At 42.1% G+C, this 16,654-nt stretch overlaps 1 protein-coding gene across 2 annotated transcripts in view; it reads left to right on the top strand.

Annotated features, from left to right (window-relative positions):
- Nucleotides 1–16,654, top strand: part of SPATA20 (spermatogenesis associated 20) — a 117,655-nt gene that overhangs the window by 70,151 nt on the left and 30,850 nt on the right. For both annotated transcript variants that reach the window (XM_033960159.1, XM_033960158.1), the window contains exons 14-15: nucleotides 777–976; nucleotides 9,482–9,562. In XM_033960159.1, coding sequence (XP_033816050.1) covers nucleotides 777–976; nucleotides 9,482–9,562 — 281 coding nt within the window. The remainder of the gene's footprint in view (nucleotides 1–776; nucleotides 977–9,481; nucleotides 9,563–16,654) is intronic.

Below are 16,654 nucleotides of genomic sequence, written 5' to 3'. Positions count from 1 at the left end.
TGCAACTAGCTAACTAGCCTGCCCCTCCCCTTCCCTCCCAGTCCCCTGCAGCTATACCTTAGGTTCCTGGTAGTCTGATTGTGAGGTGGGGCAGGAGCAATCCCTTTACAATTCTGCACGGCAGTCTCCGTAATGAAAATTGGCTACTGTGAGATCCTGCCACAACCTTCACGCGACAGCGCGTCTTGAGAATGTTGCCGTAGAATCTTATGGCAGCCATTTGCTACCATCTTTTGGCCTAAAATTTTCCTGCTTTTGCTCAAGTTTTAGGGCAGGAGGAGTGTTTAGGAGGTTATGTCCTTTTGGTTTTGAAGTTCCTCTTCCTTTTCTTCCCTGCAGACTCCAGGATTGAACTTTTATTTGCCTAGGTGACTGGACACTCAGGATTTTCCCCCACCTCTAGGCTGAACCAATCAGTTAGGGTCTTCCAGAGTAGAGAATGACTCGGGGACAAATTTTTCCCCGTCCCCACAGGAACTCAATTTCCCCGTTCCATCCCCGCGAGTTTTGTCACCGTCCATGCCCCATTTCTGCAAGCTCTGCCTTAACCGCACAAACCTCGGACACTTATGATTTTAAAGCATTTGAGGCTTGTGCAGATGAGCACAGAACTTGCAGGGACAGGAAAAGAATTTGACGGGAAATTGAATTCCTGCGGGACATGGAAAAATTTGTCTCTATGTTATTCTCTATTCCAGAGCTGTCAAGTTGCAGCTGTGTATGTGCTTGCATTTCTAGTCATCTGTGTCACTGACCTTCTCTTCTTTCCTCTTTAGACCACGATGGTGCTGAGCCTAGTGCAAACTCTGTGGCAGCCTTCAACCTTCTCAGGACAGCCCACTACACGGGTCGACTCGACTGGATTAAGAAATGTGGTCAGATTCTGGCAGCCTTCTCGGAAAAGCTCCAGAAGCTCCCAATTTCACTGGCTGAAATGGCTCGAGCATTAATAGCTTATCACCAGACCCTCAAGCAGGTAATCTCTCTTCCCATTGAATGAAAGCAGGTCGATCTCCAGCAAAACTCTGATTCATATGTGAGTTTGTAAACCCATTTTCCACATGTAGCTCTGCTTTCTCCTTTCTGTCTTTTATTTCCTTTCCCTTGATTTTAATTTGTAAATTCAAGTCCATTGTTGAGTTCCTGTACTTACTGTTGTGGTCAGAATCTGCCTGAAGTTCTTTGCATTGAGAGGGATTTGGTGTTGGTAAAGGGTAAATGTGACAGAGAGGTGGTGTGATCATGGGCTGGAGATATTGCTGTGTTAAAATTGAATGATGATAGGGTGTATCCTTCACTTATTAATATAAGATGTACTTAATGCTTGAGCACGGTGCAGTCCTTTGAAGCGTAAAATAAAAGCTTAGTGGTATTGGATTATTAACCTTGGTTCAATCTGAACAGCAGCTTATTACATGGTAAATATGTGCTTGTTCTCCCTTCCTTGTAACATGTAACCAGCTGAGCCTTGCTCCATTGAACACTGTTCCAGTGGGACCTGTACATTTTTTTAAGGTGGAGGAGGGAGACATGGAGACATTACACATTTCCAGTTTTCAAAGAAATGCATGAGGGCTGAATGGAGCTGTCGCAGTTTCTAGTGGCTGATCATAGAGTATTTGGAGGAATTATTCTGCTGGATACACTGGGACCAATAGCAGACACTAAGGAGTGGCCCCAGCCAATGCCAGGCACCCAGAAGCTTTGTTTCGGTGACATTACTGGAGATGCCCTCTTAACAAAAAAAAAATTGACACAGAGAAGAAAAACCAAGGAGTGACGATGTTCCTGAAATGGACTTTATTGAAAATTTCAAAGTTCCAAAAGTATAATTGAGCAATCCACATAAAAACCTTAAGGACCTAGTCCGCTGAAAGCGTAGGACCCAACACGGTCCGTGTTTCAACAAGATACTATTCTTCAGGGGTCCTATGTGGATTATTTTATTTTTATGTGGATTGCTCAATTATATTTTTGGAACTTTGAAATTTTCAATAAAGTCCATTTCAGGAACATCATCACTCCATAGTGTTTTTTGGACACCCTCTTAACACCAGCCCTGGTTGGCTGGCTGGTCTCATGTGAACATTGATTGATATTATGTCACAGGAAGAGCTTTACTTGGTAATGTGCTAGTGTTCACACACCTATGGATATAATTTATTTTCTCATTTCTATTATGCTGCTGTAGTTGTCACCTTTGATAACCTCTATTGTCTCTTCTCTGTTGGAATACAGAGTAGAGAATGTAGAAATGAACATTATTTTTTGGTACCAGGGCTTGATTAGGTTAATTTGAGCTGAAGGAGTCTGGGGGTGGGGGGGCTTTGATGTTTAGAGGTTTTGAAAACTTTTTCAATCAGGTCTGGACAATGAGCGGATAATGACTTCCATTCTTTCTTGAAAATAGTAATATGGTCCCTGATGCATTGTAGCACATGGATAGATGGCATGGTACCAGTCTCTTCTCCCATTGGGAGCCCTTGTAATATAATGTAATGTAATTTATTTCTTATATACCGCTAAACTCCGATTAGGATTCTAAGCGGTTTACAGAAAATAGACAATAGGGTGCATTGAAATTATAAGTAATATAGGTTAACAGAGAAATAAACATTAAAGGATACAATAAAAATAAGATAAATAAATAAAAAATAGGTACTTTGAAATTCCCTTACTGTCCCGAAGGCTCACAATCTAACTGAAGTACCTGGAAAAATAACAATTAGTTGAGTAATAAAAGTAAGAAATAGAAATGGAAGAAAAAATAAGAAAATAAACATTCTAACAAGACTACATTGATCTAAGGACTTTGAAAGGTAGAAAAAAAGAGAGATAGGAATATCTGCAGAAATTGGGAACTGTTGAGCAATAGAATTTTGGAGAAATTTAAATGTTAAAAATAAAACAAAACAAGGGGCAAATCAATGAATAAAATTAACAATAAAACATAAACTGGGGAAAAAAAAATGAAAATAAAAATCAGAACAGTCGGATTAAAGTCCAGATTGAGATGACTTCACTGCTAGGCCGCCAAATTTCACCAGGTATCATCCGATCCTTGCCAACACACCGGAAGCCCCAGATCCAGTGTCCCTTGCAAGGCTTGGGCAATTTCTCAACACTGGTGTTGATTTCTTTGTGTTGCCCAGATCTGATAATGGCCAAGAATTTGGTCTTGGAGGATGAGATGTACAATGTCGGTATCTATGAGACAAACTTGGTTTTTTCTGTTACATAGAGCATTTTGGACCCCTGTTCGTTTACAAAAAATGGATAGCTCTAAGTCTAATAGATGTTGGCATTGTCATCTTGAAGCAGGGACTTTACATCATGTATTATTCTATTGTCCATTTATTTTGGCTTTTTGGAAATCGATATGGGGCCAAATAAATTGTTTATTAGAAAATCCAGTGGCTTTATCATATGATACTATATTATTTGGAATGTCAATGAGGATAAAAAGTCAAATTTCTTCAAAAAAATAATAAGTTATTACTTATTATGACAGGAGTAGCCATTCAACAAATTACATTTAATTGGAAAAATTGGAGTAGACTTTACAGTTTCTGGTGGAATTCTCTGTGTCATATATATATATATATATATATAAAAGATGGAAAAAATGCTAGCCACGCAAAAAGGAAATTTTAATAAATTTCAGAAGGTTTGGGGTCCATTAATAGAATATTGTAATGAGTAAATATCATTTTTTCCTATTGGTACAACTGTAAAGTAAGGGGTGGGGGAGGAATTTCTCATCTGGTATTAAAATGTTTAGATTAATAGAAAAGATTATATAATATATTATATAACATATGTAACTACATATGAAATAGTAGGGATGGGAGGGAGGGTTTAAATATTATAATTTAAGTTGAATATGAAAGATAATCAAGTGATATTGTATAAGTTCAAATGTTATTTTCTGATACACTTATTGTAAGATGTAAAAATGAATAAAGAATTTTTTTAAAAAAAAGAACCTTTCCCTGTCATTGTCAAAGAGATTTATCTGGGTGCTCCCTTTCATATGCTGAAAGATTAGAGAAACTGGGGCTCTTTTCCCTGGAAAAGCGAAGACTTAGAGGGGACATGATAGAGACTTACAAGATCATGAAGGGCATAGAGAAAGTGGAGAAGGACAGATTCTTCAAACTTTTGAAAACTACAAGAACTAGAGGGCATTTGGAAAAATTAAGAGGGGACAGATTCAGAACCAATGCTAGGAAGTTCTTCTTCACCCAGAGGGTGGTGGACTCCTGGAATGCGCTTCCAGAGGGTGTGATAGGACAGAGTACGGTATTGGGGTTCAAGAAGGGATTGGATAATTTCCTAAAGGAAAATGGGATAGAAGGGTATAGATAGAGGATTAATATACAGGTCCTGGACCTGATGGGCCGCCGCGTGAGCAGACTGCTGGGCATGATGGACCTAGGCACTGCTTATGTTCTTATTTTTTCCTACGTGTATTAAAATATCTTTTTCTTTATTGTCCCCCAGACCAGCACAGAACGGATGGGTTTACACTCTGCCAGTAGGTGGAGACTGAGAACACATTGACTTTTGGCAGTAGTACATGTGGGCTGTGCAGTCCCATCTACAATCAGTCTGTTCTCAGTCTGCAGCTGGTGGAGGTAGTAAGCCTGTGAAGTTTTTTCCTTTGTTAGGTAGGGCCTGTTGGGTATGGTTAGTGGCCTTATTGTCCCTGGTTTTTGTTGCCGGACAGAGCTTGGGGGGACCCTTTCAGGGGTCCAACCGACCTCAGGGCTGCCACACTCGGGAGACCGAGTCCTTCCTCCCATTTCCCCCCACCTCCCCTTTATTTAGCGGAACCTCAGCTGTATGCCTTTCAAGTTTCAAGTTTATTTAGTCTTGATAAATCGCCTATATAACTTGCTAGGCGATGTACAATAAAAAAGACATGTATTAATAAATGAAACAAGTACAATGTTAAAAATGACATAAAAACAAATTTGTTGTGTAGACATATAACATACTTTACAAACTGATCAAAAACCTAATTTCACAATAATGTGAGGGTAAAACATACAAGACATGTGAGGCTAAATAGGGGAGTAGTTACAATTTTGATAGAAGAGAAGAAGAAACATAAAAGGGAAAAACAAAAGGTGGGTAAAAGATGGCTGTTCCATAAAGAGGTAAAGACTACGGCTTTGAGTGCCTGTGAGGTCTGCTCCTTTAAGTTTTTATTTAAGAAAAAAAGTCCTGAGGCAGTGCCAGTCTGAAAGAAAGTTTCTAATTACCTTTATTTTAATTTTTTTTTTTTTTTTTAAATTCTTTATTCATTTTTTTATGTTACAACAAGTGTAGCAATTAAACTCATATGAACTTAAAGATATACACTTGATTAACTCTCATATAAGCATAAAGTTTAACATTTCATTACAAATTAATATTCTATAATATTTTAAATATTATGTAAGAAATCTAAAATTTAAATCATACTAATTGAATATAATAATCCCTCATCCCTCCCTCCCTATTCAATAATACATAAAATCATCCTTACTGTGAAAACTATTCAAATACTCATGTATTATATAATAACAACAAGTAAAACCCACCCCTTTTCCCCCCTAATCAAATATCTTATCATGGGAAAAGTTAATCATTCATTACAAAAATCTGTTAATGGTCCCCAGACTTTCTGAAATTTACTAATATAACCTTTATTTTAATTTTATTGTTAACCGGCACTTTGATTTCCTCCCTAGCGGTTCTCAATGAGCACTTTTGAAAAGCTGAAAAAGTAGTCATTGTGCTCCCAATGTGCGGTTGATGCGGCCAGTGTGTGCATGAAGTGCTCCGGCTGATGCGAGGGGGATTCCTTGTCGGCTTCAGGTGCTGTCGAGCAGGGTTCCGCTTCGCGTGTGCACCGCTTGTCGGCTGTAGGCAGTGGGGGAAGCCGCTGACAGTCAGGGAATTATGGTTTCTCTTACTGCCGATAGTGCTGGGGATTCCCTTACTGCTGCAGCTACTGCCTTAGCATCTGGGCCCATTCAGGCCTCTTTGCCACTGCAGACCTCAGGGGAGATTTATACGGCAGACTTTTCTTCGTTTTTTGGCGGTAAGCTCTGCCATTTTACCTTTGGCCTCAGGTCATCTCCCTCCTGTTGTAGAGAGACAGGAATAGGTTTTAGGTGCTTCTTCTGCACCTACTGTGAATGCTTGAGTGAGAGCATTTGGTGCAAACGCCCAGACAAGTGGAAAAACAAAAATTGGTTGCTCCACCATTACAACGCGCCCGCTCACACATCATTCGTTCGATAATTCCTGACTTCCAGAAACAAAACAGTGATTACGTACCCTGCCTATTCGCCTGACCTTGCCCCCTGTGATTTTTTTTTCCTATTCCCCAAAATGAAATTACGACTGAAAAGGTGCTGTTTTAACACGATTGAAGAGATCCAGGCAGAATCGCAGGAGGTCCTCAAGCACTCACCCAAGATGACTTCCATAGATGCATGGACTCATGGGAAAAACGCTGGGATCGCTGTGTATATTCTCAAGGGGACTACTTCAAAGGAGATGGTGGAAATTAGTAGTTGTAAACAATTTTTTTACAGTTGAATTCCCTAAACTTTTGCATAGCACCTTGTATAGACATTCAGTTGAGGACGGGCTGGGGAGAGCTTCAATGGCTGGGATGGTTAAGATGGGCTGGAGTGAGCTTTGATGGAGACTCCAGTAGATGGAACCTAAGCACACTATCGGGCAGAGCTCTGGGTTTCTGACCCAGAACTATCTAAGAAAAGGACCATTTAAATTAAATGATTAATTTATGGAGTATGTATGGGTTGGGCAGACTGGATGGACCCATTCGGGTCTTTATCTTCCATCATTTACTATGTGTGTAGTCACAAGGACTGTGAATTCCAGCCAGCTGTCCTCGAACTGCAGTCCCTTCCTTCTTGCGCACATCATCATTAATCTGTGATGTCTTTTTATGTTTTTATGTGATTTTTGAGTACTTTTTTACAAGACATTAATTCATTTTTTGTAATGAAAGAAAATGGAACATTGCAGGAGTTTCCAGCAGCAACGTAAATGATATTGCTGAGGTCACCTAATTTCTTTCTTGTAATCTGACTTTTCAGGCAGAATTCAGGTCAGCACAAGAGTACAGAGGAAATCAGTCATGCTGCCTGTCTGGCTATCTCACTTTCCTTTCCAGTCTCTACTGATTCTCTTTGGAAAGGGACAGGGATTGTACTTTATAAGGCTTCCATTTTAGATGGTATATTGAAGTGGTTTTTATGATTTCCCCCCATGATCTCCACTCATCGGGAAAGCCCCTCTTATCTGTACCCTTCTCTTCCACTCCAGACTCTGTCCCTTCTTTCTTGCGGCACCGTATGCCTGGAACAGGCTGCCTGGATCAATACATCGTGTTCCATCCCTGGCCGTGTTCAAATCCAAGCTAAAGGCCCACTTTTTTTGAAACTGCTTTCAGCTCTTCTCCCACTCACTACTGTCAGATACTTAGACCCACTGTAATCTCTAAAGCAGAAAATGTTGAAGACAGAAAGTGAGGTAAATTGGAAAACTCCACAGCATAAGGATTCCCTCACTTACTAGGGTTCAAACATCATATTTCAAAAAAGGCAAAATTTGTTCAATATGTAAAAAATTGTTTCTTTCAATAATCAACAATTAGTCCATCATTGTTTACTTATCCTTTATTGCAGTATAAATTGCTTGCCCCAACAATTGTATGCCCGACGGGACCCGTTTCGCCTAAATAGGCTTTCTCAAGGGTTCCAACAGGGAGCACTGATTTTTGGCATCCTCTCATATAAGGGGCAGGAGCAGCTCCTAAAGGAGGAACCTTAATTGTCTGGGCCAATCGGAGCCTTAGGCCCCTCCCCGGATGCACCAGGAAGGAGCCTAAGGCTCTGATTGGCTCAGATGCCAAAGGACCCTCCCATAGGAGGGGCCTTAAACAACCTGGGCCAATCAGAGCCTTAGGCCTCTCCCCAGGATGCATTGGGTGGGGAAGGCCCGCCATTTTGAAGAGGTGGGCCTGCTGGCATCCCTTTGGCCAGCCATCTAAGTAAGATAAGGGGGAAAGGGTGGGGTCGTCGGAGGCATGGGGGGATGCATGGTGGCGGGAGAGAGTGGGCATCCCTCCCACTGCCAAGGGTGCAGTTGCTTGGCGGTGGGAGAGAGTGGGCATCTCTTTTGGTGCTCGGGGGGGGTTGTCGGGGTGTCAGTTTGGCAGCAGGAGAGAGTGGGCATCTCTCCCGCTGCTGAGGGCATGTGTTGCTTGGTGGCTGGAGAAAGTGGGCATCTTTCTCCCACTGTCCTTTGGCGGTTTGCTTGACTTCGGCAGCTCGATTTGTTGTTGTTGTTTTTTTGGGGGGAAGGTTGCGTTTATTCTGCACATGTGCCCATCGCTATCACCAGCGATGGGCACATGCAAATTTAGTGAATCTTCACTTCTCTCAACCAGCCTCATTTGCATGAGTGTTTTTTGGAGAATGGCTTTTTTTAAATCGCTACTCTAACGGCTGCAACAGCATCATGTCTGTTTTTAACGTGACTTTTTGAGAATTTAGGCCTAAGTTCTAAATCTGATAACTCGTAGTAGAAAATGACACGGTGACAAAATTTTCAACCCCGTGGATAATCACGGGAAGCCATCCTGTGTCCTTTTTTAGTGTCTGTCTCAACCTCAGTCTTTCTACACCAGCATTCTTCAGTGCAAGGCTTGAGGGTCAGTGGCTGATTCTTCTCTCTCTCTCGAAAAGAGATTGAGAGGGGACATGATCGAAACATTCAAGATACTGAAGGGAATAGACTTAGTAGATAAAGACAGGTGGTTCACCCTCTCCAAGGAAGGGAGAACGAGAGGGCACTCTCTAAAGTTGAAAGGGGACAGAGTCCGTACGAACGTAAGGAAGTTCTTCTTCACCCAGAGAGTGGTAGAAAACTGGAATGCTCTTCCGGAGTCTGTCGTAGGGGAAAATACCCTCCAGGGATTCAAGACAAATTTGGACAAGTTCCTGCTCAACTGGAATGTACGCAGGTGAGGCTGGGATCATTTAGAGCACTGGTCTTTGACCTGGGGGCCGCCGCATGAGCGGACTGCTGGGCACGATGGACCACTGGTCTGACCCAGCAGTGACAATTCTTATGTTCTCCTTAAAGAATGACACAAGGATGTTTTCCTGGGGTTATCTGCGGTTGTTGCCGTGTCATTCTCTAACTCATAGTCTGCATAGCAAAGCCAACTCAGTTTTTCTCATCTTCTTAAAAGATCCTTGTTTTCTGGATTATACCAAGCATGTGTTAGAGACCTTCCTCTTCCTGAGATATTGATCATAGAGTGACTTTTACCTAGACCTTTAGTCTGAGTTAATAAATTAGGTCCTAAATTCTCACTAATCCAAAGTAGATAAGAAAGTGTTATCACTCTTAAGACTCAGCTTTTGAATTTATTCTGTGCTATCCACAGGTTATCATCTGTGGTGACCCAAAAGAGGAGAACACTGGTAAGCTGCTGAGGACCGTGCAGAGCACCTACTCACCCCACAAGGTAGGACAACCTCCATGTTCTCTATATATTTATTTCTCACTTAGCCAGGTGCAGACTGACAGTGATCTGGGCCCCTGAGCAATAAGGGTCATGCGCCTCTTCCCCTCTCCCCAGCCTCCCATCTGTTCTGGTTCTATCCTGATATTTCTAACTTACTCCCTGCAACGATCAGAGTTCCTTCTCTTCCTTCTGCTACATCTTAACACGCATAAAATGGTCCATTCCCCCTCCTCCTGGCCTGGCCCATACTCTTTACATAAAAAAGGCTGCTTCTGGTAATAAGAGTGCTTTCTAGGAATTCCCCCACCTTCTATCTAAAAAATACAGTAGGGAGGGTCCCTCAACTAGAGTACTTTTAAGGCTAGTAAATAGAGAGTGGGGGAAATCTCCCTGCTAGGTTTTTGTAAGCAAGAGAGAACTTTTTGCATTTAAAATACAAAAGGAGAGAGGGGAAGGGGTCTGGTAGCCATGGGGAACATTTTTTAAAGAGGGAAGAAAGGGGAGAGAGGGCAGGGGTCAGGTGATTCTATAATAACTCCAGATAAGTTACATTCAAGTGCACTTAATGCTGCTGAGGCTCTAGGGCAGTGGTCCTAAACCTTTTTTTCAGTTGGGGGGGACACACTCTATACATGACCTGCACAGACCTCTAGTCTGACACAGTATAGCAGATTTTATGAATTAGGTGTAAACATGCTCTGCATCCACAAAATTTTCTCCTTGGAAGCCATGTACAAAAAATATTCTGGTTCTCATATCATCTGAGTAACAACAAAATAAATCTCTCCACTAACCAGGCACATGATGAAATAATATTTTTCAGGTTTTGTAACTCACATATATGAAGCGAACCTGTCATACAAAGCAGCACAAATTCTATGATTTAAACAGCAAGAACTCTACCTATGAATAGGCAGCACTACAACTATTACACTGGACCCTAAAACATCAATATACCTATTCATGTTAAAATAGAAAGTGTTGGATTGTAGATTTCTATATAGACTACATGTAAAAAGAGTACTACTGCACCTCAGTCATGCACAAAACACAGGCAAAACCTCACCAAATACATAACAAAGGATGGCAGATTAGAAATATGAAGACAAAAAAATTGAACTGGGAACCCTAGGAAGTCAAACTCAGCATATACTGACATACTGGAGAAACATAAATGTATTTCTTCTTGTATAGAACATAAAAAAAGACATCTGTATGATGCAAATTTCCCCAAACTAACAATCTAGTTAATTCAAAATAAATACTTTGTTCCTATCTTTATTGCTAGATGTTTTATTTTTACATGATGTTGTTCTCAGTTTTGCTTTTCTGCTTTCCTGTCTTCTGCTAGCTGTCTTTCCAGGGGCTGCTGTCTATTCGTCATTTCTCTTTTCTTCTGTCTTGTTCCATTCCCTCACTACATCTCTCCCTATTATCTCTTTCCTTCCTTTTCGGTCTCTCTCAACTCAAATTTCACCCAATTTCTCACCCTGTAATCCTGCATCTCCTTCTTTTATCTCTCTCACTCCTCCCCCAGCTTCCTGTTCTCTTTTTACCCTAAATTCCCTATTATCACAATTTTTATTTGTACTCACTATCTTCTCACTCATATCCTTGACAAAACTCCCATAGCCTTTCCCATATGGTTCTTCCATTCCTAGTATCTCCCTCTCTCTCTTCACTCTTGTAGTTAAGAGCTCCTCCCTTGTTCTCCCTGTACCCTGATATGTGCATGTTCCTTTTCTTCCACCCCCCAGCATCTCCCATTTGCATCTGTCTTCCCTTCTGTTCCTTTCCCCCCATAGTCTACTTCTTCTCTCTTCCCTCCCTATCCTTCTAAACCAACATCTCTTCCTTTCACTTTCCTACCTCCCTGCTCCTGTAGTCCAACATCTCTTCTTCTTCTGTCTTTCTTCCCTTTCTGCCCCTATGGTCCAGCATCCTTTGCCTCTCCTTTTCCTCCCTAACACCTTCCCATTATCCAGCATCTCTCCCTCCCCTCCCCTCCCCTCTGTCCCTGGGGGCTATGTTTCCTCTAAGTGAAGCAGATGAGAAATTGCTCATACATTTTAGGAGCATTACTCACAGATTTTACTTGCAAATCTTGTCACTCCCATGAAGAAAGATTTGTGCGCACTCCCTTAGAGGGAGCATTGCCCTGGGGTCCGTCATTTTGCTCCTTCCCTACTCCTATGATTCAGCATCTCTCAATTCCTTTTGCCTCAGGTCCCTCCCTTCCACCCTTGAGTCCATAATTTCTCTCTCTCTTGTTCCCTCCACTCCCTGTGGCTATCTTTTCTTTTTCCTGCCCTCTATATCCTCCACTCCCTAGGTCCATCATTTTTTTCAATCCTTCCCTCCTTACCACTCTCTCTTTGTCTCTCATCCCTCCTCTCTGTCTACCTTAAATGATGTCTTCTAGAAGTCCCCAGCAGTGATAGCAAATCACAGGCACTGTTTGCGGCCTGCTCTGGAGCTTCTGCTCTAACACAACCCACCTCATTCTGATGCAGCTTCTTGTTTTCCGCAGTAATGGGACTCATTGGAGTAAAGGCTCTGGGACAGACCATTGCACCTGTGAATTGCTGTTGCTGCCAGGGACTTCTAGAACAGTGGTTCTCTTTTTTTTTTTTTTTTCCATTTCTTTATTCATTTTTAAAAAAACATACAATAAGTGTAACAGCTTATATAGCATTTTAAACTCCAATACAACACTTAATACAGTGGTTCTCAAATCTTTCGTGGGGACCACCAGCCAGTTGTGTTTTCAAGTTATCCCTAATGAGTGTCCATGAGAGATTTGCCTATAGTGGAGGCAGTAGGTATTCAAAGCATATTCATTGTAGCTGTCCTGAAAACCTGACTGGCTCAAGGTATCCCAGGACAGGTTTTAGAAGACAGTGTTTAAGGTAGATGGGGAAAGGGGAGATGCCACGTGGTGGAAAAGAGAAGAGTAGAAAAGACAGGGAGAGATGCTGGGTAGAGAGGAGACCAGACGATAAAATGCATTGCCTGGTCAGTCTACTCCTGTACTTAGCCTTCATTTCTATTTCCCTGCTCTCTCCTGTTTGTCTTTCATTTTCTAATTGCCTGTCCCTTGTCCCTGGGATATCCTACTTTGTTGTTGCAGCACTTTTTGGCAGGCTGCCTTCGGGGGGGGGGGGGGGGAGGAAGGGATGGTTACAGCAGCAGTTTCTGGAGAGGGGAGGGTACATTTATATGGGGAGATCCATTCCTAGGCGCGTTGCTGTTCTCCTTGTCCCCCTTGGTGTAACTTGTTATATTTTGCCTTTTGCAGGAGCTATGAACAATGAATTACCCATCCATGTAGATTGCCATAATCCTTACTTCAAGGAATGCTTTTAATTTGGTTTTCAGACCATTCAGTCATACAATCCTATGCTTCTGGTTCCCCTCTCTGATTCTGTCTGTTGTCATCTTCTTCTCACCACGTCCTATCTCTTCATTTGGATGCCAGTTCAGATCACAAATCCTCCCCACAATATGTCCAGTTTTTGTTCTTCAGCCTAATTTTCTGTCGCACTTATTGGTCCATTCAGTTTACCCCTCCCTACTCAGCCCATCGTCCATCCCCAGAAACCTTTCTTTGTCTATGATCCACTGTAAGATCCCCCCCTCCTTTAAATCATAAGCACAAACCCACCTGTCCAAACCCATGAACCTCTTCTCCTCATGTGAAGTTCAATACATGTCCTCACATCTTACAAGCTTTTAGACTTCTTGTCCCAGCTCCAACCTTCTAGCCCTGTCCCTCAATCCCAGAACCCCTGCACACCACATTTTTGCCTGCTATTCACATGGTGTAGACGAGCATATCTATGTTTAAATGCAGCAATGCAAGTTTACACTAGTACTCTTAACTATGTCCAGATGCCGATATAGAATGGGTATTTACCGCCCAGCATTGAGACACCCAAAAGTAGGCACTCGGTTATAGAACTGCCCCCTTTATAGTTTGTAATCTGAGCAGCCTGCTTCCACCTGTAGTTGATGACCTCTCAACCTTTCTAGCCCCAACCCTTGATTGGTCCCAGAACCTCTCTCCTGGCCAGTTTGTGGCATATACTTTTAAGCAGTCTGCTTGCACCAGCACTTTTGACTCCTCGACCTTCTAGCCCCATCCCAGAACCCTTCTCTTGGCCAGTTTGTAGCTTGTAATTTAAGCAGCCTTTTCGCATGACAGCCAATGACGCCTGCTGTCATTTCTTCTTTGTATGGAAGGACTTTTCCTACGAAAGGAGTTAAGTCACTGCAGTGCAGGGAGCGGAGAGGGATAAGTAAAGTCTTGATTCAGCATGTAGTGAAATCTCGTTACATGTTCAGCCAGTCCCCTGCAGCTTAGTTGTGCTTTGTGTTTTAATCACAGAGGCAAACAGTTGATTCAGCGAAAAGCCCTTCTTTGTTTTTTTGGATTTAGACCTCCTTGAACAGACCACATGAACTATTTAGTCTGGTTTAAGGCCTCACAGAAGGTCTTCTGGCGGCAAGGAGAGACCCTCAGCTGACATGTTCCTTGTTAGTGAGATTGCCAGTGTTTTTGTCACTGCTTCCAGGCCTCTGATAGCCTGAGGATAAATAGGAAGGTTCAGGGGAGGCCTGTAGTTCCCCTTTTGACAACGTGGATGAGTCCTGTGTCTTTAGTTTGCTTTCTGAGACCGAGTATAATATATGTACAGATGCAGCTGATCGCTGTCCTTCCTGGCTCATGAAAGCTTGGGGGCACAATGATTAATACTTAGACTTTTTTCACTCAGAGAATAGTTCAGCTCTGGAACTCGTTGCCAGAGGTTGCGGTAAAAGCAGATAGTGTAGCTGGTTTTAAGAAAGGTTTGGACAAATTCCTGGAGGAAAAGTCCATAGTCTGTTGTTAAGATATGGGGGAAGCCTCTGCTTGCCCCGGATCAGTAGCATGGAATGTTGCTACTCCTTGGGTTTTGGCCAGATACTAGTGACCTGGATTGGCCACCGTGAGGACGGGCTACTGGGCTATATGGGCCATTGGTCTGACCCAGTAAGGCTATTCTTATGCTCTTATGTATGCCAAGTATAGGACAAACCAAGCCCTTGTAACATCACTGATGAGGTTGGCTATGAGGCATTATGCCATCACAATCTCAGCTCTGGAATGTTGCTTTCAATGGGGTTCTGGAATCTTGCTATTTGAGATGCTGAAATGTTGCTAGTCTTTGGGGTTTGGCCAGGTACTAGGGACCGGCTGACCCAATAAGGCTATTCTTATGGTCTTATGTTCCATTAAAAGAAGGAGCTTACCCAACCCTGCTGAAAGGGGTCATAGTTCATCCTACACTAATGAAACCAACTTTAGATGTGGTGCACCCTGACAACTTTAGGCCTATTCCAAATCTCTCCATTTTGAATAAACTTACTGAGATTGTCCCAGTTACAGGAGTTATTGGAAGAAGACAATGCTTCAGAGACCCTTTCCAATATGCCTTTCACAGGGCCACATCCTGGAGCCTGGTTTCTCTGCTAGGTGGCCTTTTGTGGGAGATGGATGGAGGGTATGGTGCTTTGTTGATAGTTATCTATTTAATATGTCCTTGTTTTTTGGTTTTAAACACTTTTGAATGGTATTTATTGTTTAAAACCTATATCACCTGGAGCTGTATTACTAAATTACATTCATTAACCAGGACATTTTCTTAGATTGCTTTACAGAATAAAAATTCCAGGTTGGTTTGACTCTTTCCACCAGGCCCAGAACAGCACATTCTGGGGGATAGGAAGTTCTCTTATTGGAGATATTAGGGTACAGGGGTTCACATCAATCTTCACTGTCTCTACCACTGATGTAGATATACTGGACCAAGGGTAGAAGAAACTGGGATGGGAGTTCAAGGCTTCCTTTGGGTTCAGGTAGTCTTGGCGCATCCTTTAACTTTAGAGCCCAGGGCAGGTGCCCTGCTTGTCATCCACTAACTCTGCCCTCTGACTGTCTCCTCCCTTGTTCGATGTCTAATGGATGTTGAGTGGGTGACTGATGTAAATTCTGTATGAATTGCCAAATTTTTCAAAGAGCTTCAGCTTTTCTTGCCTTTAAAATTGAGTGTGTGTGGGGGGGAACAGTGCAGGCCAAATCTGATGTGCCGTGGTACAGTTGGGGATTGGTGGAAATTAAATAAGCTTGCCTTAAATTGGAATAAAATGGAGATGTTTGATCATTTCCTCTTTGCAAATAGGCACAGTGGAAGGTGTGAGAATGGGTGGGATCATTTTTATTTCTACTTTAAATTTTGATATAATAATACCATATAAACCTGCTCGTACATTGTGTTCCAAATTACAGTGTGTTGGAAGTTCCTTCTTTGAGGGTTCTTGCTAAATCTACAGTTCGTTTATGGGTTTTAAGTGTAGGTCTAATCCAGTGTATCGCAAATTGTACCATGGCACACCAGTGTGTCGCGACACGTTGGGGAGGAGGAGAGGTGTAGGAATGATACAAAGGAAACACACACACGCAGTCTTAGAGTCGGGTGGAGGCGCTCCAAATGAATGGTCTCCCCTCCTTTTTATTGAGAATCATAGCTCCATTAATTACTTAGTTAATGCTCTACAAGGTTATAATTTCATAATGCATTTACAGTGAGGATTAGATCAAGGTAACTTATTGTTTATCTATTTCATGTGCTTCTCAAAGCTACTATTTCATGTGACATATGAATACATAATAATAGTTACAATAAAGTGATTCTCAATGTGTACATTTCTGATATGTCTCCAATCTTACTATGGCATGTGACAGTCCAAAGGTTATAATGCATACTTCTTAAGCTTTCTTGATTAGCCTTAAGTCAAGGCCTGCTCAGGCAGTCTGATTGTTGCCCATATAAGAGATGCTTAAACAAGATAAGGAATAAGGGTAAATGTATGTCAGGTTAATATGTGGCAAGAATCTTGTGACAAAAGGGGAGGGGGGAATGTCTCAGCATTCTGTCTCAAGTTGTAAACCTTGTCCTTGCTTAGAATGTATGCATGACAGGAGGGAGAGGGAATGAGAAACAGGGCCTCAGATCCAAACACAGGCCTAGATCCGTACACAGGACCTAGGGC

This window comes from Geotrypetes seraphini, chromosome 10 (genome assembly GCF_902459505.1).
Source record: "Geotrypetes seraphini chromosome 10, aGeoSer1.1, whole genome shotgun sequence".
NCBI classification, from domain to species: Eukaryota; Metazoa; Chordata; class Amphibia; order Gymnophiona; family Dermophiidae; genus Geotrypetes; species Geotrypetes seraphini.
Note: the sequence above shows the minus strand (reverse complement) of the source record. Positions and strands in the feature narration are given on the sequence as shown.